The sequence below is a fragment of the Kogia breviceps genome, chromosome 16 (assembly GCF_026419965.1).
Source record: "Kogia breviceps isolate mKogBre1 chromosome 16, mKogBre1 haplotype 1, whole genome shotgun sequence".
Taxonomy (NCBI): domain Eukaryota; kingdom Metazoa; phylum Chordata; class Mammalia; order Artiodactyla; family Physeteridae; genus Kogia; species Kogia breviceps.
This window is the reverse complement of record NC_081325.1, coordinates 4,793,890-4,817,790: the sequence shown is the minus strand read 5'-3', so window position 1 is coordinate 4,817,790 and position 23,901 is coordinate 4,793,890. Positions and strand designations below refer to the sequence as shown.

Genomic DNA, 23,901 nt, shown 5'->3' with positions numbered 1-23,901 from the left:
CGGCGCTCCCGGCTGATTCACCGACTGACGGCGCCGCACACACTTACTGCAGGTTGCCCACGTCCTGGCAGATGGCAGAGGGTAGAGCCTCATCCTTCAGGGCTTTACTATCCCTAAGAGAGATGCAACAGGCGCATTAAGACCAGAGGTCACAAAAAGCTGACGGCTATCTGTCTATCTTCTTTGGAGAAATGTCTCTTCAGGTCTTCCAAACCTAGAGCTGCTTCACTGTGTTGTACAGCAGAAACTAACACACAACACTGTAAAGTAATTATACTCTAATAAAGATGTTTAAAAAAAGAAAGCTGACAGCTGAGTTCTACAACAGTATGTGTTAAGATACAAGAAAACAGAACAAATATTCCCCATTTACAGTCTTCTTGGATGATTTTGAAGTTCTTTATAAAGAACAACAAACTTCGTGATCTACAAAATAACTGACAATTCATCTGACACGGAGGTTTCTTTTCTAAGGAGATTGGCATCTATTATAAGTACACGTAGATCCATTTGACTAAATGTTTAAGAACCAAATAAGAAAATACTACAGACGGGATGAAATATTAATCTAAGTTCCTCCAGCTCAAAAATTCCATGACTGACTTTTCATTCCGTTCAAAAATATTACAGCATTCACTATAGGAAATCTGCAAAACTTCTCACACTGAGTTGCTCACAATATTTTACAACCTCAATCTGTTCTTCACCAAATAAGACCTAGGAGTAACTTAAAGGATTGATGACTATTTAAGGAAGACAGGAATAAATGAAACGGGGCTGTGATGGCGGGAGCCACAGATCTGTACAACTTCGGGGACATACCCCTGGGCAAACAGCAGGCTCTCGCCGCTTCCCCCTTTACGTAACAAGGCTAAAATGCACACAAGATGTTTGGGAGGCGGGAGCTTCGTCATTTACTTACAAATGCTTTATTTAATGTAGCAGAAATTATGTGAGAATACAACTGGCAAGAAAATCATGACCTTCAAATGTATATATGACGTACATGGAGGCTATTCTCCCTCTTCAACATCAGTGACTGGTGCTGGGACAGTAATTTAGATATAAAACAAACGGTATATATACATTTTTAATTCGTATATATAAATAAAAAGTGCTCCAAGAGTAAAGTTCCATGAGTTGTTCAACATTTACTAAGTTAGAGAGACACATACATATATTTGTGTTTATTTATATTATTTGGGGAAAAGCCAACTATTTCCTAGAAAGAAATGGTTATAAATTTTCTTAAAGATCTGACCTTCCATAATCTCTCCAGAGCCTATACTTATTATTTTATTTCTGACAAAAACTTAAAAGAATTTTTCTTCCAAATACCTATAAGGTTCCATTTACTTCCAACCACACATTGGCCTATAGTTTCATAAGTAAAACTCTTTAATTAAAATATTTTAAAAGTCAAATTGTAAACTTACTCTGGTCTTGTTCCTGTTTTATCACCTAGAAAATTCAAGAAGCTTTGTGTAAAAATAGGTTATTAATCAATGTATTCCAAATACAAATTTTAAGTTAACACAAACTAAGGTATAAATAAAAATTAAGGATTTCTTAGAATGCCTCTTAAACAGCATGTGATGTCACGACTTGTCACAAACTCTAAACACAGCATGTTACAGACATGTTTATGTACACATAAATACAGTTATATAGCTGATTTGCATCTATTTCTTTCAAGGGCAAGAATCTTCCTTTTTCAACTATCCTCCCTGAAAAATCTTCTTGCCTAGGAGTTTAACTCCTGAGAGCTTTATCTGACTTTTTAAGGCCCTCTTAATAGGCTGCTCCACCTGAGTTAAAAAAAAAAAAATAAGTTGCTAAAACATCTAAGGCCATTTTTTGAATTATGGAGTTACTACAAAGAAAATTAAGTAAAGACAAGAGACAGGACCTTATGTTTAAAATGTTTCATTCAAAGATAAATAAATCCAAGTTTTCTAAGATTAAAAGGATTTTACCAACTTTTAGGACGCGAATGCACCCTTTAAAACAAGTATCTCGTACACTGGAGCCCCTGCCCGATTTTTGAAGTCCCTGCACAGACACAGGGCGCTGAAGGTTTCACAGCGTCTCGCGCATCGTGCGCCATTCCCAGCTCTTCCAAGCGGTCAGCGCGGCGCGCACGCACGCGTGCCAGCTGGACATGCTTCCATCAGAAACAGAATAGGTGTTGCGAAACAAAAACAAGCAGGTCACACACACAGAACCAACAACCACAAAAACACTGCAAAATGAATTTGGGTTGGAAAAAATTTTTAAAGAATATTAGGCATGCCAAGAGCACAGCAAGAAGGGCATTTTCATACTGGCTGGTGAGTAAATAAATTGGTAAAACCTTTCTGGAAAGCAATTTCACAACAGATGCCAAGAGACTCCAAAATGTCCCTCCCTATAAGCCAGTGATTCAATTTCTAGGTATTTGCCCTAAGGAAATAACCCAAATATGAATAAAACTTATAATAAAAGCACACAGCATCTTCTGTGTGCCTGGCTCTCCTAAGGTTTTACAAACAGCAATCCTCAAACCAACCCCATGAAGCAGGGACTGTTATTTCCCCTACTTTACAAAGCACCGAGATAGCCTGAATAAGGTCACAGAGCCTGTGAACAGCTAAGCCAGGGTCTGCGGCCAGCAAACCAGCTCCAGAGACAACACTTAACTACCATACTATGTTGCCTCTCTCTACAAGGATACCCAATACAGTGACACTTCCCAGAGGGAAGATCTGGAAACAAACACTGACCGCACGATGATGGCTGACGGCATGATGACATATCCATGCATAAAACTGACATTAAGCAGCATTAAAATATTTGTGAAGAATTATGGACACTGACTAAAACTTGTGATATATGAAACAAGAAAGAACAGGTTACAAAACATGTACATGGTCCCGATTTTTAAAATGCATATTAAAACACGCATTAAGATAGTTACATAAGACATATGCACATACAAATCTGAGTTGTCTACAAAAATAAAATCTTAAATGCACAACACACACAAAATTTGTGAAATATAATGCAAACTTAAAAATAATACCTTTACTATTGAATATTTAACTAACAATCTTCCAGACATAGGAATTTAGGTTCCCTCAACAGGACTGTTAGAACGTGAAATTAAGAGTAACATTACTTACTCTTTTTATCCGATGAGCTGCTAAAATCTATACCTCCAAGGCCTTCATTTCCAGCAGCTGAAGTAGCTGCTGCAGTTCCCAGAGACAGACCTAAAGCATTTTGTCCAAGTCCTACAAACAAGCCAGATGCCACTCATGAAGTTCCTCAGGCTTTATAACGACTTCCCCACTGACCAAAGCACTCAAATACATTTAAGTTGGATCCCAGATTATTTTCATTCTTGATTTAGACAAATAGTAAGATACAAGTCTACAGCATGCTTTGGACAAAGACTGATAATCTTGCTTGGATTCAATGGTATATGTAGTTTGAATGATGTGATTTTATTTATTAAAACGGCCAGAATATATCTGTTCATGGCTATTTGTGGATACTCGAATTTATTTGTTGTTTTAAAAACCCTCTCTATCAAAGCAGTTTTAGTTTGCGTATTTTCAGGCGAATACATCTTGTCTTCCAATCATGCTTTGGAATTCTATACTTTTAAAATAATCCAGTACTGGATGTGTTAATTAACTCGATGGGGGGGAAACAACGTATACAGTCAAGTCTTCATGTTGTACACTTTAAATATCTCACAATTTTTTTGTCAATTATACCTCAACAAAGCTGGGGGAAAATAAACACAATAATCTAGCATAAATTCATAAGATTTTAGTATAATACAAAGCAAACAGTTCTACTACTAATGAAATTTAAAGAACTGATAAAGACTTGAAGTTTCAAAATCAAAATTTCACATTATCAAGTTTTTTTCCATTTAAGTTAAAAAAAAAAGTAGACTTCACTTATTTAAATCCTACTTCACAGACAAAAGGAACTGGAGCTAGACTCTAGTAATCTTAAGTCATCAATGTGTACCTGTGAATCAAGTAGCAAAATTTCAAAGATCCTGCACTGGTAAATCACATAAGTCCATGCATTCTCAAGCTGACACAACTGTGTTCTTTTTAGACAAGATACTATTTACTTTAAAAACAGGAAACAGCAGGATATACTGGATAAGAGCATGGGATAAATGAAAACTGGATTTAAATCCTGACAATGTATGAAAAAACACAGCTGAATAAATGTTATGAATTTTTTAAAAATCAGTGGCACCTTTAGGTTAACATAACCATAAAGTAAGCATGGAATATTGTGTCAAAGAGCCTAAGAAAAATCAGAACAGACCTATAACCTCAATAACAAGACACAAAAACTACCCTCTAACTCTTGTTTCTATTATTTTTGTGTTTTGCTCCCATGGGAATCTTTGGGAAAGATGTTTAAATATTTATCCTGCAAAGAAATGTACGTTACAGTCATCTAATGATTTGGTTATTAAAAGACACCTACAGAACTGACTATAATAAAATCATTTAATACTTGTTTTTAATGTCCTGACTTCAAAGCACTCTAACACCCTTTCTTAACATCTACAACAGAAAGCCATTCCCAGAACCCGGCTTATGAAGTCAAGTTGTGTCACAATGAATTTAGAGGCTAAATGATTCAAGACTATCCAACTGCCGTTTATTAAAAAGACAAATTTCTCTAGAAGAGTTTAGTGACTCCGGAAACAGGCTCTTTCTTGCCTCCTTACCTAGTCAGTCAATGCTGAGAAAATGCATTTCTAAAATATGGCAATCATGTATGAACAACTTTATTTTATAATTCAGTTTTTACACTAAAAGGAAAACATAAAGGTTCAAGAGACCACGTGATCTGCTCAAAAGACCAAAAGAAAGACAGAGGAAGTTTAAACGTGAACGTTTACTCTTCCGGAGAGTAAACAGCACCGTTACCTGATGCTGCCGCGCTTGCGCTCTGGAACAGCGGCCCTCCCAAACCCGTCAAGGCTCCCCCTAAAGAGAGGCCTGCGGGCGCGGTGGTGGCTGCAGCTGCCGTCCCACTCAGGCTGCTCAGAGTGAATCCTGTGGACGCTGTAAACAGTGAGCCCGTGAGCCCCCAAAGAGCGTGAGCATCACAGAAGACACAAGACACTTTCTTAAAAACTGACGCCACGATACACTCGGCTCCTGAGAAAAACCGCTCACTAAAGCGAACATTGTACAGACTTAAGAACAGAAAGAAATCATACATTTAAAGCAAACACCAGTGACGGGAATACGGGCTTTGGTTAATACCAGCATGGTATCAGCTAAGTGACTCCAGACAGTAATAGAGTTTTCAACCCAGGCTACCAACTCCACACTCAAAACCGGATGAATCCTAAGCCAAGCAAGCTTTATGCAAACTCTTTACCCTTCCCTGTCACCAAAGCACGCCTTGAAAACAACGCAGACATCAACAGTTTCACACGTGCCCTCTCACCCGCTCCCCTGCTTTGCTCTGTCAAGAGACCAACTTGCAAGAGGGCCTCTGCTGCTTTAATGCTCAAGGCTGGTCTTCACAAACCAGTAATTCAGTAGGTCAACGCTGCTGAGTGACTGAAACAAAAATTCTCCCAACTGAAGTGATCTTTACCAAAGGGGGATACCTACATTCACTGACCGAGTGAAATCAGAACTTAACCAGAAAATGCCACCCTTCCCCGACACGCCTCACCTGCAGGAGTCGACGTGAGCGCGGACGAGAGCGTGAGACCGCCAGCCGAGGCAGACGTGACGGGCAGCGCAAACGGTGTGGCGGACGCCGCGGGTTTGCTGAAGCCTAAGCTGAAGCCTGCCGTGGACGCAGACGTGGTGGCCGGCGGGCCTGTAAAAAAACATCCCAGCTTACCGTAGCTGCGTGTGTATCATACAGGTATCAATCCGGAGCCTAAAAGTCTACTTCTCATAGATGGAACAAAGGTATACGTACTTATATACATGAGAGAGAAAAATCATCACCAAATCAGGGTGCATAGCAAAGATGAAAATCCAATCTACGTGGTAATACTGAAATTCAATTTCAGCCCTACCTCTAGATATACCTAAAATGGCACTTCCCCCTCCTTTCCTTTATACTCGACAGAAAACAGTCTTTCTTCTCCAAGACATTTAAAACATCTTCTCTGCTGCTTGAAATCCTCCTCCTCTGCTTCTGCGTCTGTCAGTGCCCTCCAGTCCCTTCTGTCCGTCTCCCTCCTCGGTTCACCTCTTTTTATTTTTTAAATTTATTTACTTATTTTTGGCTGCGTTGGGTCTTCATTGCTGCGCACGGGCTTTCTCTAGTTGCAGCGAGCGGGGGCTACTCTTTGTTCTGGCGTGTGGTCTTTTCATTGCGGTGGCTTCTCTTGTTGCGGAGTATGGGCTCTAGGTGCGCAGGCTGCAGTAGTTGTGGCGTACAGGCTTAGTTGCTCCGTGGCATGTGGGATCTTCCCGGAAAAAGGCTCAAACCCGAGTCCCCTGCATTGGCAGGTGGATTCTTAACCACTGTGCCACCAGAGAAGCCCTCGCCTCTTTTTTAAAATTGAAGTATAGCTGATTTACAGTGATTCAGCTCTACAGCAAAGTGATTCAGTTTTATACACACACACACACACACACACACACACATATATATTCTTTTTCAGGTTCTTTTCCCTTATAGGTTATTACCGATGTTGAATCTAGTTCCCTGTGCTGTACAGTAGGTCCTCGCTGTCTATCTGCTTTACACGTATTAGTTGTGTATCTCTGTTCACGTCTTAAATGATACTCCCTATGGCTCCATTCTTGCTCCCTCACTTCCTGAAACATCTCACCCACTTTCAGAATCTCACTATAGGTTCATGGGTCTAAATCTACATCTACCTGAGTCTCCAAAGACTAGCTCTACCTGGATGTCCCTCTGACCCCTACACATCTCCCTATAAAAATTTTCCTAAATCCCTCACGGTCAATTTGGTTGCTCAAGCCAGAAATCATAATCATCCTTGACATCCCCTCGCTCCCCTGTATTCTATCAGTACAAGTCCTGTCAATTCCACTTCAGAGACATTCCTGGATTACAAACAAAAACCTTAGTTCAGGCCATCTCTCTCTCTCTCAAGAACTATTACAATAACCTCCACGATCAGTCTCCTCCAACCTCTAATCTACTCTTGGAATTATCTCAGTTACTTTAAAAAAGAACAAAATAATATGTTAGTGATTCCGACTTAAGGTTCCCACTAAGTCTATACATTAGTCTTTAAAATAGATTCTAAAGGCCTGGTACCCAAAAACCTTTCCTATGTGGTCCTAACCTGCTCCGCCAATCTCCTCTTCCTACCATGCCTACCCTCAGAATCCTAAACTCCAAGAGCAAACTACCTTTCCTATTTCCCTGGATCCTTTAATGACTGGGCCTCTGCACTCTCCACTCCTGCCTGGAACAGTGCTTCCTGCCCCACCAGTCAACAACTCCTCTCCTCCTCCTCGGCCTTCCCAGTGCCTTTCATGCGTCTCTTAGAGCACATACCAGATGATACAAGAACCCATCGCTTGGCCTGCCTGCTCCCTTTACCTCACAACAGGCTGCAGGTCTTGCTCAGGCACCCGGCGGCCCCCGAGCTCATCAGGGCCCTCCGCCACATTCCGCTGACCCTCAATGATCAAGGCATTGTATAGACGCACAGCCACAGCCAGGAAGTAGTAGTTACGCAAAGTTACTAAACGGAGGAATTATGAGTGACCTGCATTTTGGCTTCTCCTGAAGGCACTCAGAGAAAAGAAGTCAGAAACTATGCTCCTGGGTCATCCTTGCCACAAGTGGAAGTCCCTGCCAGAGGAACGTGCTTTGAAAACACGCATAGGCTCTACAATCTCAGGAGAGGATCCAACTTCTTGCCCTTGTAACCAGTCCTGTCTGAAACTTTGGTGGTAGATAGACGTGCTTTCTGTTGATAACAGGTAAGCGGCATCTAAGTGAAGAAAGTTCACCAATCTTTAATTTATTTCAATTTTAAGTTTGCATTTAATTAAATTAAGTAATTTTAATTGAGGTTCCTCACTGTCCTCTCATCCTTTCACATTATTTCCCGGCATCCAGGTCAAGGCGCTGTCACCCTGGTTACCCACATTCCCTGCAGCATATCACAATAGAGAAACACGATATTTTTGAGCTGGAAGGGAATTCAAAAACTTTTTATTCCAACATCCTCATTTGACAGACAACTAAAAGCTGCCAGATATGACCATCTAAGGCCTCACAATTATTTAGAGGTACAACCAGCGCTTAATTCCAAGACTTCTGGCCTGAAGTTTGGTTCTTTTTTCACTAAAAGGGCTTAAATGACTGAAAAATATAAATGTGAAATAAATTTTGACAGAAAAAGACAATTCTGTATTAAAAATTTTTTTCTGAACTAAAAAAGGATTACATAATCATCGATTTTTTAAAAACAGTCAAATACTGAAAGGTTCCTTCAAAAGTCAGTATCTATGATGTACATTCAGTTCCTTATATGTTTCTTCTATGGCCCAGCTCTGTGAGACATTAGGAAAGAGTAGAAACACCACAGATCTGGGATCTTCCCACAGAAATTCTCACTCGGAGTTAATCCTGTAGTTACAGCTGTTGCTATTCCTGGGGACAACAGAGAAATAAACTTTCCCCATCAGTGGCAGATGGCACTCTTTTGGCCTCTGTAACCGGGCGAGGCTTGGAAGCCCCCTCAGGGAGTGACAGCGCTGCTGCTAAGATTCACGGGTGTCACAGTATCTTCCGCCACAACCACTGACTAATACAGCGCTCCTTCTAGAGCACTGGCTCTTGGATCACAGGCTGTGTCTAATTTGATCAATCAGGGATTAAGAGCTGTAAAATGCAAACAACTGTTGCCTATAACAAAATCTGGCAAGGAGGAAAAAGAGCTAGTCCAAACAACACCAGCACTGTCTCACGTTTATGCCTGCAGTTTTTCCACGGTCTCTGTGGAAAGTGCTGCAGTCGAGGCTGGCAGCTCAATGCAAAAGGTGGTAACACAGACCAAGAGACTCTGAAGGGCAGAGAATAAAGGTAAATGAGGAAGTAAAGTTTTAAAATGGTGGCTCCAGTGAAGCATATTTTTGGCTTATAATAACAAAATATCTGTATTTTTTTAAAAAAAAATTTATTATTGAAATGTCCACCAGAAACCTTTACCTCCTGTCCTTTTCCCAGTGCAACAATATTTGTTGTTGTTGGACGCGGGCCTCTCGCTATGGTGGCCTCTCTGGTTGCGAAGCACAGGCTCCGGACGCGCAGGCTCAGCGGCCATGGGCTCACGGGCCCAGCCGCTCCGCGGCACGTGGGATCTTCCTGGACCGGGGCACGAACCCGTGTCCCCTGCATCGGCAGGCGGACTCCCAACCACCGCGCCACCAGGGAAGCCCCGCAACAATTGTTTTAATAATAAAAAATCTGAAACATCTCTTAGGAATGTAAATTATAATGTTATAGCAAAACAGGAAGCTGTCCCATATATGCTAAATTAATTAATGTCCATATATGCTAAATTAATTAATGTCCAAATTGTAAAATTGACTCATTCTTCACCAAGATAAAACACTGCATTATATAATCTAACATAAACTTGAATTACTTTAATTCATTACTTTTAAATGGATTTATTTCTTTTTCTTTTTTTTTTTTTGGTACGCGGGCCTCTCACTGTTGTGGCCTCTCCCGCTGCGGAGCACAGGCTCCGGACGCGCAGGCGCAGCGGCCATGGCTCACGAGCCCAGATGCTCCGCGGCACGTGGGATCCTCCCGGACCGGGGCACGAACCCGCGTCCCCTGCATCGGCAGGCGGACTCTCAACCACCGCGCCACCAGGGAAGCCCTATTTCCTTTAATTCTTAAATGTATGTGTGTGTTGTCCTTCCTTTCACTGAAGTAAGTCACGGCTAATGGCTGGCCCTATCTCTGACCCTTGATCCCACATCCCTGTGTCTGCCTTTTCATCTCAGTATTTACCATTTATTAGGTCTACCACCAGTGACCATCCTTGTAAAGGGAGGAGACATAGGACAGAAGCTGCAAAGAATGAACACCCCAAACCCACTCCCTGAGAATCTGACAACCCTCCTTACCTGTGTTCGTTCCTCCTAGAGTGAACCCAGTGGCAGGTTTAGATCCAAAGAGCCCGGTTCCAAAACCACCAGAAGGAGCAGATGTTGTCACCGGAGTCGCCGTACTCCCGAGACTCCCAAAACTGAGCCCCACAGAAGGACTGCTTGTTCATAGAAAACACAAAATAAAGTCTACTGGAGCCAATACTTATTTAAGGGGAACGCAGGTTAGCTCTTCGAGGTTAATTATTTCTCCATTTAAGCATCTCACACATCTCCACAGGATACAAAAGTAATCACAACTCACCTTCAACCAACCACGTTCAAATATTTTTCTGTTCTCTATAAAAATAAATTCACATACAAAATTATTCTTAAAAAACACAACACCAGTCTTCAAGAAAAGCAGAATCTATAGCAATTAGGATTTCAGATGCCAAGGAATCATAAACAAGATCACATATATTTTGCTTTCACCTGGTTTTGTTTGAAAGCTAGCGTATTTTAAAACCGCCATAGGAAATCCTACAAATATGGATCATTTTCCTTCTGAACTATGTATGTACAACTCACACTGCTAAGCTCATTTGTTCTTCCCCGACTGCTAACATAAAGACATGGCCAGAAATAGGAAAGTTACTCGAAGCTGTCCCCGCCACCTCTCTGTTGCTGTATCGCCAGCCCTGGGGGTGGGCGCGAGGGACAAGAATAGACACACCCTGGCACGAGGAAGCTGCAAAGCAAAGCCACCCTCTGCACACACCGTGTAAGATCAGCAGAAACCCTCTTCAGAGGTTCTGAAAGCTTTAAAAAGAGCAACTGACAATAACAAGTGATGTGAACAAAGTTTACAGCTTTTCAACTGTTCTTAGCAAGCTGCAGAGGCTCAAATTTGCTATCTATAAATGGTAGAACAAATTATGGAAACAAGCCAAAAAATCTTGACAATTTGGCACTTCAAAAATTATGTAGGAGAGTTAAGAGAGATTACAACATGTAAAACATAATGGGAAATCCCGTTCATGCTGTATTTGTATCTTTATTACTTCTCTCCCTGGCCTTCCACACAGACATAAACATCATGGCAGAACCGCATGTCAGTTTTTAAAAAGAGCTTCAAAGCCTGCGGCGTTTCAATGGAAGGGACAGGCAGTAAGTAGTGCTCTGGCCAGGCTACGGTACCAGCTCTCCAACGTGCTGGTACTTGTGTGACAAAGCATTTCTGGACCTCTATTTCCTCATCAGCAAAATGGGAATAACAGTACCCACTTAAGATTTTTTGTAAAAATTTAGAGATTATGAAGGGCAAATTAACTTCACTCAGTAAATGCTGTTGCTACTGTTATCATAAGGAGCACTTATAAATTCAACTAAACATATTATGTACAAGGTTCTATGCCAGTTAATCACTGTGAGGGGAATGGAGAGGGCGGAGCTTTTTAAGGAAGGAGAACTTGAAGTCAGTCATCAACACTGAGCAGGAAAAAGGAGAGGGTGCACCCTAATTGTGTCTTTCCCGATTAGCACGTGTGGACGTGCCCTTCTGTGTATAAGCACAGGGGGCTGGCAGAGCAGGGCTGCAAGGTCTCACCCAGAATTAAAGCACAGATCTTTAAACAATCAACTGAACCAAAACGTACTTTTAAGAAACATTTTGTTGGTAAATAATGAAGAATCAAATTAAGGAAATGTTTATTATGCTACCCTTCCTCCCAAACAAATCAGCAATCCCATGTTTTTACTGCTATTCCATAAATACACAAAAGGTATACAGTGAAAGTATGTATTTTTAAGACAATTAAATTATTTAAAATTTCTTGACAATTTAAGATAAGTAAAGATACAATGAAGTGTTTCACAAGTTCATAAAGTTGAAAATATTACCAAATAAAATATATCAAAGTAAAATCTTACTTTACCAGAGAAGCAAAGGAGAAGTTTCTGTGGCAGAAATATTCACTTAAAGAAAAACAAAAAGCTACCTCAGACTTAACCAATTATTGCCTCAACCAGTATTACCTGCCAATTCCTCAACAAGGACAAGATGTAGAAAAGCCAGCAGACCTTGCCAGATGAGGAATGGAATCTTGCCTTACTGTGGACTTGGGAGCTAACCTAACCTAGGTGCATTTACCAAAAGAACGTTAGGCCTCTAAACCAGTACTCCAATGGGCAGGTGTTAGACCGTCTCTCCTTTTATTAATTTCCCAAGCCTTTCTACAGCATGTATAAATTTTTCTAGTTTATTGCTAATAATTCATTTACTCAATCATTCAACAAGTATTTATAAAAGCCCTGCCAGGCACTGTCACAGGGACTCGGAGTGGTAGATGAGACTCAGGCCCTGCCCTCAGGAAGTTTCCAACCAGAGTAAGAGATTTATCAATCATTCATGCATTCAACAAATACGTATTGAGCTCCACTGTGTCTCCTGGAAAACCAGCATGAAAAGATCTCCACCATCATGGAGCATAAACAAGTCAACAAAAAATGTAAGGAACTGATCCAACTGTGATAAGTGGTATGGTACAGGGTAAGGGATGGGAACCTCTCTACAGTGATAGGTCAGAAAATGCTTCCTTCCAACGTAAGCACCTGAGTCCCACAAGCAGGCTCAGCACAAGAGGTCGCAGGGCAATTCCAGGCAGAGGGAACTGCCCTAAAGTGGGAAGGGGTTTGGCCTTCACCTGAGGAACTGAGAAAAAGCCCAAGTTGTGTTTTTCAAACTAAGATCAGGACCCATGAGACGAGCAAAAAATCAATTTAATAGCTCACAACCAGCATTTTAAAAAAAGGAAACGGAACAGAATAGAAAATATCAGGCCAAAAAAAGAAAATATCAAAGTGCATAGAAAATATCATAGAGTAAGGGTAGTATCTTTCACTGAAACTGTTTCAGTTACTTATTTGTATGCCTGTAGACGTTATTATTATTTTTTTACAGTTGGGTCTGGATCACTGAATTGGAGCAAACAGAAATGAGAAGATGGGCTCAGGATGTCTGAAGAGGTTCCAGACTGGGCCTTGCAGACCATGGTAAGCTCTATTTTTACTTCATTCCAAGGATAGTGGAAAATCACTGAAGGGAGGAAATGGGAATTTTCTTTTTTTGAAATCTGGCTACAACGTTGTAAAAAAAAAAAAAAAAAGTTGATGTAAAAGCAGTTGAGACAGCAACTGGGATTCCAGGGAACTAATCAAAGTAGGAGGTAATGGGAGCAGTTTTCATCTAACAGGAGGTTACTGGTTGAGAAGCTGGCAGGAATCATTACGTATTACGATCTTTCATGTAAGCTTCAGGAGAGCAGGGCTTATTTATCTTACCACCTAAAGGGGAGCCTACTACTTAGGAATGCGTTCAACAAACATTTGTTCCACGAGTGACAAGAGCCTGCAACAGGGTGGTGGCCCTGGAAATGAAGCAAATGGCAAGTAAAGCATTAAAATGATCAGGCCTTACTGATTAAGTGCACAGACTGACAGCATAGGAGCTATTAAGGAAAACTCCAGATTTCTGACTTCACTGTGTAGTCTTTGCCCACTCTACCCCCTCCCATACAGACAAAACTGGAGGGTTTTTTGCCTTGTTGCTCTACCAGCTTCGGGAGCTATCTTGTAAGTCATTCTAGGCACACTGTTTGATTTAATGATTTCCATTTTTATCTTCAAAAGTTTGACTCTAAAGAGCAAACCTCGTATCATTAAAATGATCTTTATTTTAATTGCCTCTTTTTGGACGTCTGCTGCCCAAACTGCTATCTCTTGAAGAGGTGAGGTAGCAAGCTGCACAAAGACGATCACTATGGCGCCTACACGTCACAATTTAAGTAAAAGACAATGAGAGTCAACACAATATCCTCGCCTGTGATATACTAATTTGCACATACTGTTCAAAACTACCACCAAAAAGTGCTGTAACAAGTATCTGAAACAAACAAACAAACCAAGAGGACAGACAGTGCCCCATAAGGCACAAAAGGTTTGAAAGCGCGTTTAAAATAACCACGAAATCATTAAGTTCCCAAAATGTATATCCTGCAATGGCGTCTCAATTGTCGGGCAGAAACTTGTCATTGTCCCCCTTACAATTTCCTATGAAGTCTCCTTTTCTAAGAAGAGCTTAGATCCGACAACCTTAGCTCCACTCATCCCTCCGACATTTCACCGGGCGCCGGGATGGGCCCAGAGAAGCGGCGAAACCGCGGCCGGGCCTCCGCGTGGAAGCCGGCGCCCCCCGCCCCGGCTGCCCGCGACTCCCAGGCCGCCCGCCCCCAGCCCCGCCGGGAAGGAGGACCCTCGCGGTTACCTAGACGCCGCGGTCCCGAAGGAGAAACCGCCGCCCGTGCCGCTCCCACTGGCGGCCACGGTGGAGGAGCCCAGCGTGCTGCTCCCGAAGGAGAACCCCGCGGACATGGCTGCGGGCTCGGTGCGGTCGGCAAGTAATGGCTCGGCTCGCCGCTCCCGCCTCAAGGCCCAAGCGGGCCGGGCAGCATCGCTCCCGCCCACCCGCGACCTTCCGCGAACGCGGAGCCCAGCGGACACGAAGACCGCCCCGAGGGCGTAGAGATGGCGCAGCGCAAGTATACCACAGCGGCCCGCACGCACCTCCGGCAGCGCGACCGCCACGCAGAGGCCGCTGGGAGTGGGCGGGGCCGGCGGCCACGCAGGGGCCGCTGGGAGAGGGAGGAAGGGGAGGGGAGGAAGGGAAGGGGGAGGGGAGGAAGGGAAGGGGGAGGGGAGGAAGGGAAGGGGGAGGGGAGGAAGGGAAGGGGGAGGGGAGGAAGGGAAGGGGGAGGGGAGGGGAGAGAGGAGGAAGGGAAGGGGGAGGGGAGGGGAGAGGGGAGGAAGGGAAGGGGGAGGGGAGGGGAGGAGGGGAGGGGAAGGGGAGGGGGAGGAGGAAGGGGAGGAGGAAGGGGAGGAGGGAGGGGAGGGGAGGGGAGGGGAAGGAGGAAGGGGAGGGGGAGGGGAAGGAGGGAGGGGGGGGAGGGGAAGGAGGGAGGGGAGGGAGGGGAGGGGAGGGGAGGGGATGCGGATCCTTATTTTCCCATCAGGGGTTGTTACATTACTCTCGCAGATGGTTTTCCTATCTGCGATTTCTTCCAATGAAATACGTCTTATAAGCAACCACCGTATTTGCTTTCCTAAAACAATTCCCACCACGACACTGCCTTGATCAGAAACCGTGGGACTTCCCGTGTGGCGCTCAGAGTCTTACACATCACGGATCTTTCTAACCTGACGTCTCACAGCTCCCCTTAATGCAGCACTTTCTCCTGCATTGAGCTTGGGCATTGCCACCTGCTATGGACTGACCTGTGTCCCTCCAAAATCCACATGTTGAAACCCTAACCCCCCAATGCGATGGTATTTGGAGATGGAGCCTTTGGGAGGTAGTAAGGTTTAGATGAGGTCATGACGGTGGGACCCTCATGATAGGATTAGTTCTCTAACAGTAAGAGACACAGGAGAACTCACTTTCTCTGCCTCTGAAGACACATCCAAAAGGCAGCCTTCTGTAAGCCAGGAAGAGAGCCCATGAATACCTTGATCTTGAAGTTAGCTTCCTGAACTGTGAGAAATGAATTTCTGTCGTTTAAGCACCCAGTCTGTGGTATTTTATTATTGCAGCTTGAGCAGATGAATACACCATCTCTGTGTATAATTTAAAAATTAAATGCATTTCAAATATTATGGCAGTCACTGTGGGAATGATAAAAAAGAAAAGGGACATATTTGAACTATTGTATAAAGAAAAAGTTCATAGTGATTAAACAGGAAGAGAAAAAATATTGTGGGTTTTTTGATCCAACAACAACAAAATTTATAGAGAGATAGATCCATAATGAAACTGTGACTAAATATTAACAATCAGTGCCTCTATAGGTGAGGTATATGGGTGTTCCTGTACTACTCTTTCAACTTTTCTTTAGACTTGAAGTTTTTCTGGGGAGGAAAGACTAAAGCTAAAACAAAAGTTCCCAACAACAGGTCAGAACAGTGATGATCTGTTTCCTGATAAAGTTTTCACCCATCATCCCCCAAATGAGAAAAGTGAAAGAACTTCATGGAGTTTTCCATGAAGCTAAATATATTTAATTCAAAGTGTGGTCATTTACTTTGAAATTATGTCCTTCCTATGGGTGAGTGTGGGGCATGGGGCGTGAAAAAGTCGCCTTCATGACCTGATGATCATAGTGGATAAGCTAAGATCAGGAGAAGAAGCTTGGCGATGTCAGCATAAAATAAATGAGGGAAGCTGTCTTGTCGCCACCAATTTTTATTCTTCCCCTTTTCCTTAAAAATAATCCCAGGACTTCCCTGGTGGCGCAGTGGTTAAGAATCTGCCTGCCAGTGCAGGGGACGTGGGTTCGAGCCCTGGTCTGGGAAGATCCCACATGCTGCAGAGCAACTAGGCCCGTGCACCACAACTACTGAGCCTGCGCTCTAGAGCCCGCGAGCCACAATTACTGAAGCCTGTGTGCCTAGAGCCCGTGCTCCACAACAAGAGAAGCCACTGCAATGAAGAGTAGCCCCCACTTGCCGTAACTAGAGAAAGCCCGAGCGCAGCAACGAAGATCGAACACAGCCAAAAGTAAATAAATAAATACATTTATTTAAAAAGTAATAATAATCCCAATTTTATTAAAGGTGGCACACTAACCAGAATCCCAGCTTCCTTTACAGGTAAATGTGGCTGATTAGATGTAAGTGGGAGACATGAGATGAGCGTTGGCTCATTTAGAGAAGGAGAGAGCTGGCATACATCCCTCTTGCCTTTCTCCTCCTTCTTTCTTCCCACTGCCTGGAACTCAAGACACATGGCTGGCTCTCCAACAGCCATCTTGGGCCATGAGGAACTTAAGAATGGAAGTCATATGCTAAGGAGGATGTAGCAGAAAAACAGTATGAACACTGGTTGTCGACGATACTATAGAACCACCGAACCAACACTGGTCTGCCTACCATCCGATTTCTTTTCAGAGAAAAATCAACTTCTGTGTTAAGCCATTATCGTTGAGTTCCTATTATTCTAAATATAGGATTCCATCTTTAGTAGGAATCCACACTAAAAGATGAATTTTACACGTGTTACTGGGAAAACATAGGAAATATCCAAGATGAACCAAGGTCCAGAACATCTATAGGACTGGAATATAACAATAAATGCTGTTTAATAGTGATAATGTGAATTGATATTAATGATATTAACTTAATATTCTGGCACATATTCGTAGACCAATATCCACTTCTGTGAAGCAGGAATGCATTCTTAAGACTTTCCCACAGCATGGATAAAATTTCCCCCAAGCCTGTCCAATTCCCTTTGATCCGTTTTCCCATACCTTAATTAGGCCTCTTTTGGTTGCAAGCAATCGAAATCCTCTCAATGGAGTTCAAGCACAAGTGTATGTATGTGTTGGGGAGACATAAGAAGACAGATATATTGTACAGATACTGAGAAGTTTCAAGTGAATCTACAAGAGGAATAGCCAGCCCTTGAGTATATCGGAAACAAAGAGCTAGCTCGTTAAGAAACAAACTGGAGAGGGTGGTACCTCCTTCAGGGAATGAGGCGGTCTGGAGGTCCCAGAGGATGGGCGAAGGGTTAACTAATTGACTGAGTGCCCGAGGGAGAAAGAGGGGGCCTTCATACATCAGTGATGCGAGATTACAATGGGGCTAGCCAATTAAGACCTGATTCCCAGGGAGCAGAGACAGGACCTAGCAAGCAAACGGGGGGAAAGTGGGCTCAAAGCAGGCTTGGAGGGCAGCCGTGGAGAAAAAGAAAGTTTCTGCCCACTTCACCCCTGAAGAGCCCAGTGTTCAGTAAAGTGGTTACACAGAGTAGGGCACGACTGGCCGCTGTATAGACCAAAGTTGAGAGTGGGTACAAATGGACAGAAAGAGCAAACACGTATGCTCCTGGGGTAAATCACCGAGATTCACTTATCTAAAGGATTCAGAGAGAAGGTCACACAGTTAGGAACAGCAGAAGAATTACAAATAGCTTTTAAGACAGAATAAGGGGCAAGCTTCCAAACCCTCATATCCTGAGAGAGTGAGGTTCACATTGACCTGGAAACATTATACTAGGTCTCAACTTCAGCATGAGACTGAAGCAGCCCTGTACGTGGCCTAACCTGGAGGTATGCACTTGTCTGGGTCTCGTCAATCACAGGTTATAGAATACCAAATGTGATCACTGGAATACAGTATGCAGTGCCCTCAAATAAGAACAAATATTTCATCCTTCACTCAGTCTCCCCAGATGAATACAGCCTGATCCAAATAAATGTCTGAACTCAGAATTAACTTGAAGATCAGGAGGTATACAGATATCTCTGGGGATTCCAAGATGCACTCTGCTTGATACACACGTACACACAAATGTTATTTGTAGAATTTATTAAGGCCAGCTGCTATGCTTAACGGATTTTGGTTCATTATTTCACTTAACCAAAACAAGTAACTCCATGGAGGGGATAAAAGTAAGTATTGCTCTTTACAGAAAAGAAAACCAGGAGTTGGAGAAGTTAAATAATTTTACTAAATTCACAGTTAATAAGGGGGCACATATGAGATCTGAATTCAAACAGCTTTGCTTCCAGAAAGAATTCTGAGCATAGGCTTCAGCTTCTGCAGTAATCCGCTTAAAAATAAAAGCTGAGAAATGCAGCCAAGTGAAACATTCTTGCTCTTTTAATGATTTATTTCTATTTAAGAAACACCCAGATTAGGAAGTGTGATTGCTTCCATAATATCCCATTAGACAGTAAGCAGTAAATATAATTATAAAAGCATTAACGTTTAATTTTAAAATATGAAATGTTTTCTCACATGACAATCATAGCATCAGACATCTCTTGTGTATTTTATAGGGGAACTAAGTGGGTTTTTTTTTTTTTTAAAGTGTAAAAATAAACACTAAGCATTAGGGAGAAATGAATGTGGAAGACTGATTCCTCATTATTTCAAACCATCATGATTGTTTACTTACTGCTTTTTGTGTATTTGTTAATTTTTGATGCAAAACACCCTCCATTTTTAAATGCAAGGTCAATTAAGAAAGTTATATTTTATTAAAGTCATCAGTAAGTAGTATGTTATTTTAAGTGGTCTTTGTAGGCAAATATAAGGCAAAATCTAGGTGTCTCCTAGAAGTTGGATAATAAGGGAAATTATAAATATACACATCAAGACAAAATTAAGCAAAGCACCTACGTTTTAAGACTCTCTCCAAAAGACAGCATGGCTTCCAGGCTACATCTTGATAGGAACTTAGCAGACCAGGTGGCATTTCTAAAGAAATGGGGTCTCAGCACAGAGATGTTCAGAAACTAGACTGGGGATATGTAACATACCCCTATAATAATGAGACATCAGGGCTGCCCCCAGAGACTTTCCTGGCCCAGAAACACTGCTCTCTCGTCTTGTAGTTGGTACATCGCAACTACAGATGGGTTTACAGCTGCATCGGGATCTTGGCTGAATGACAACAGCCTGTCATATCATTTAGGTCATTTCCCTTGCCCGAATTCATGCTAGCTAAGCAAGCTTCTCAATGCAAAGGAAGAGAATACGCTGACCCTCACTGCTGTCTCCTTTAACGTGTGTTTCTCATGGTCCGTGATCAAGCTGGTATTTTGATATTCACCAGTCTGACTAACCCTAAGAGACAGAACTCTTCTTGGCTGGCTGGCCTTCCCTCAGGTTAGCTTATAAGTCTCGGGGACTCCTCCCTTGGTGCTGTAACTGTATTAAGTGACCTGTTTGCATAAGTAATGTGGTAACGACAGCTGAAAATACTTAATCTGGTCATTTTTATTGATCCAACCTTTTTAGGGAAGGTTAGAATTTAAGGACACTGGTGCACATAGAGGTCCTCTTAAATTGGACCCCATGCTTTTTTTTTTTTTTGTGGTACGTGGGCCTGCTGTTTCTATATTTTAGCAGTTACCCTAGAAATTAAAACATATGTAAATATAACTTTTTAAGGCTAAAATTAACAAACACTCCTACCGTCTTCCAAGAGAATACAAGTATTTTAGAGTATTTTATCTCATGCCTAACTCATATATTTTCTTTTTTTTTTTCTTTTTTTTCACTGCACGCGGGCCTCTCACTGTTGAGGCCTCTCCCGCTGCGGAGCACAGGCTCTGGACGCGCAGGCGCAGCGGCCACGGCTCACGGGCCCAGCGGCTCCGCGACACGTGGGATCTTCCCGGACCTGGGCACGAACCCACATCCCTTGCATCGGCAGGCGGACTCTCAACCACTGCGCCACCAAGGGAAGCCCTGGACCCTATGGTTTATGAACAATAGTAAGAATAAAAATGAGTCTCAGTGAACAAAACTCTTCTCCTTTATAGTGTCTATTCATTTCCCTTGAGTGAACCCACCCCTTGGTAGTGACAGAGGGACTGGGGCTCTTTGTTCTCTTGCAGTTCTCACCAGGAGGAGAGCTAGTGACAGAGAAGCAGATGGTCTGGATCATTTGCATCCTGTGTGTGCTGTCCAACTGGGGCTTCTACTCAGGCTCTGCTACTGCTGCTAACAGCACATCTGTTCCCAGGGCTCCTTGTGTCCACTCCCGTGCACAAGACCTTCAAGTTGTGCTGTGCGAGATCCCCAATAAAAGTGCCACATCGCCACCCCATCATTCTGTAGCAATCCTGGCCAATTATCAAGCTCTCCAACAAAGATTGTTCTCAATTAACATTTTACTACTTGAAAGGATGGTCAAAGACAATCAGATATTAGAGGAGAGTTCTGACATGAAAGTCAGAAGCCAAAACAACAAACCTAGAAAAAAACCTTGAGGGAATGGAGATAATTTGAGAGCAAAAACAGTCAAACAAACAAATACCTTATATACCTAGAGAAATGAGATCCACAAAATCAGAACAAGGTGATAGGAAAAGAAAACAAACAGAAAATGTATATAAACAAAAAGAACTCTTGGGGCTTCCCTGGTGGTGCAGTGGTTAAGAATCCGCCTGCCCATGTAGGGGACACGGGTTCGAGCCCTGGTCCAGGAAGATCCCACATGCCGCAAAGCAGCTAAGCCCGTGTGTCACAACTACTGAGGCCGCGAGCCACAACTACCGAAGCCAGTGTGCCTAGAGCCCATGCTCCACAACAAGAGAAGCGAGCGCAATGAGAAGCCCGTGCACCGCAACAAAGAGTAGCCACCACTCGCCGCAACTAGAGAAAGCCCATGTGCAGCAATGAAGACCCAACGCAGCCAATAATAAATTTAAAAAAAAAACAACTCTTGATAACATTCCAGTAGGAAAAGGCATACCTAGGGCCCAGATCTTGGATTCTAATATCATTCTTCAAGAAAAGAACCAGAGCTCTTTGGAGAAATAGTTAATTCTAAGGGCTGGGGTGGGAAAGAGGCAAAATGAGGTGGGAGCTTCTTGTACCACCAGAAAGTAAGGAGGTGCTAAACACAAACAAACAAAACACCCAGTATTGATGGGGGTATGTCAAAGGGACTGAGGAGCCAAGTGAAAGAGCTGTTAATGGCCAAAACCAGAATAATTTGAGCAAGAAAATAAATGAAGAACTATCAGAATATAGCCTGAAGTATAAAATGAATATTCATGAGCCCATACTGATATAAACAAATGATGGAGTAAATAAGTAAATGGGAGAGAACAGAAATTTTCTTGTGCAGAAGAATTTCAAACAACTTATGTAGAAACTCAGCCCTCAAAGATGGGTTGTATAACTCCTTCCTCCTTAAGTATGAACTTTGAATAGTGAGCTTCTTTGAGAGAGGAGAGGATAGAAATGGGGGAAAGTAGTAACCTTACAGTGGAGAAACTTGACAAACACTACCTCAGCCAGGCGATCAAGGTGTACAGCAACAATGATAAATCATATTGACAATATGACTTAATATTGATATGATGTGATAAGAATGGCATTTTATCTGTCTGGTCTTCTCCCCCAAAGCCCTTAACCCTGGTCTAACTATGAGAAAAACTTTAGACAAATTCCAGTACAGGAGTATTCAACAAAATACCTGACCAGTATTACAAAAAACTGTCAAAATTGAGTTTTCTATTCTGTAAACACAGTACATCTCTCCATTTATTTAGGTCCTCTATGTGTGTGTGTGTGTGTGTGTGTGTGTGTAATATCTATCTACCTATCTATGTATCTATCTCTTTAACTCTCTATCTCTCCATCCATCCATCCATCCATCCATGTAGTTTTATAACATGCTCTATAGAGATCTTATACACATTTTGCTAAATTTATTTAGCAAATACATCTTTTTAAAATTCCATTTTCTCCTTATACTAACTTGGAACTTATGTGCTGTTTCTATATTTTAGCAGTTACCCTAGAAATTAAAACATATGTAAATATAACTTTTTCAGGCTAAAATTAACAAACACTCCTACTGTCTTCCAAGAGAATACAAGTATTTTATCTCATGCCTAACTCATACATATATTTCAATTCTTTTTTTTAGTGGTACGCTGGCCTCTCACTGTTGTGGCCTCTCCCGTTGCGTCCCCTGCATCAGCAGGCAGACTCTCAACCACTGCGCCACCAGGGAAGCCCGGCCCTACTGTGTTGTTGTTTTTTTTTTTTTTGCAGTACACGGGCCTCTCACTGTTGTGGCCTCTCCCGTTGCAGAGCACAGGCTCCGGACGCGCAGGCGCAGCGGCCATGGCTCACGGGCCCAGCCGCTCCGCGGCACGTGGGATCTTCCCGGACCGGGGCACGAACCCGCGTCCCCTGCATCGGCAGGCGGACTCTCAACCACTGCGCCACCAGGGAAGCCCAACATCACCACTTTTGTTATGTAATGTTCCTCTACAGCATAACTTGTTTTTGTAGTGAGTACCTTCTACTAAACTAATCTTAAGTTCTCCCTCCCGCCCCTTGTTTCATTGTTCTCATTAATTTCACTTATATGTAAGCATTTCACAGGGTACAGAATTCTAGGTTGGTGGACTTCTCTGTTAACACTTTATTTCACTCCCCTCTCTTCTTGCTTGCACGCTTTCTGAAGAGAAGTCAGATCTGATTCTTTTCCTTGCCCCTCTATAGATAAGGGTTTCTCCCGCCCCTGCCTTCTTCAGGATTTCTGTTTTTAATCTTTGATTTTCCATGGTTCGAGAATGATTGTAGTTTTTCTGGCATTTATCTTGCTTGGTGTTCTCTGAGGGTTTGGTGTATGACATTAATTTGGGTGAAATTTCCAGTCATTATTGTTTCAAGTATTTGTTTCTGTTCCTTTCTCTCTTTCCTCCCCTTTAGATATTCCCATTACATGTATGTTACACCTTTTGTAGTTGTTCCACAGTCCTTGGGCATTCTGTTCTGTTTTTGTCAGTCTTTTTTCTTTCTCTTTTTCAGTGTTGGAGGCTTCTATACAGGTATCCTCAAGCTCAGAGATTCTTTCCTGCCTCACATGTGTTCTATTTATAAGCCTATCGAAGGCATTCTTCATTTATGTTCTAGTGCTTTTTACCTGTAGCATTTCTTCTTGGTTCTTTCTTAGAATCTCCATCTCTCTGCACACATTGCCTGTGTGTTCTTGCATTCTGTCTACTTTACCCATCAGAGCGCTTAGCCTATTAATCCTAATTGTTTTAAATTCCCAGTCTGATAATTTTAACATCCGTGCCGTAGTCTGGTTTTGAGGCTTGCTGTTTCTCTTCAAACTGTGTTTTTGCCTTTTAGTGTGTCTTGTTTCCTGGATAGTCAGACACGATGTACTGGGTGAAACAACCTGCCCGGCACCGGTTCCCAGGGAGGTTGCTGGTCGTGG

At 42.6% G+C, this 23,901-nt stretch overlaps 1 protein-coding gene across 5 annotated transcripts in view; it reads right to left on the bottom strand.

The window, feature by feature from the left end:
* The window catches only part of NUP58 (nucleoporin 58), a 43,353-nt gene extending 28,592 nt beyond the window's left edge, over positions 1-14,761 (bottom strand). Inside the window, exons 1-7 of one of the 5 annotated variants that reach the window (XM_059041998.2) lie at positions 14,410-14,761; positions 10,125-10,267; positions 5,713-5,862; positions 4,950-5,087; positions 3,162-3,272; positions 1,437-1,461; positions 48-113 (exon numbers count right to left, since the gene is read on the bottom strand). In XM_059041998.2, the coding sequence (XP_058897981.1) occupies positions 48-113; positions 1,437-1,461; positions 3,162-3,272; positions 4,950-5,087; positions 5,713-5,862; positions 10,125-10,267; positions 14,410-14,516 (740 nt within the window). In that variant the 5' untranslated portion in view covers positions 14,517-14,761. The remainder of the gene's footprint in view (positions 1-47; positions 114-1,436; positions 1,462-3,161; positions 3,273-4,949; positions 5,088-5,712; positions 5,863-10,124; positions 10,268-14,409) is intronic. The other 4 variants (XM_067016531.1, XM_067016533.1, XM_059042000.2 and 1 more) reach the window with 4 other exon arrangements.
* Between the last annotated feature and the right edge of the window lie 9,140 nt (positions 14,762-23,901).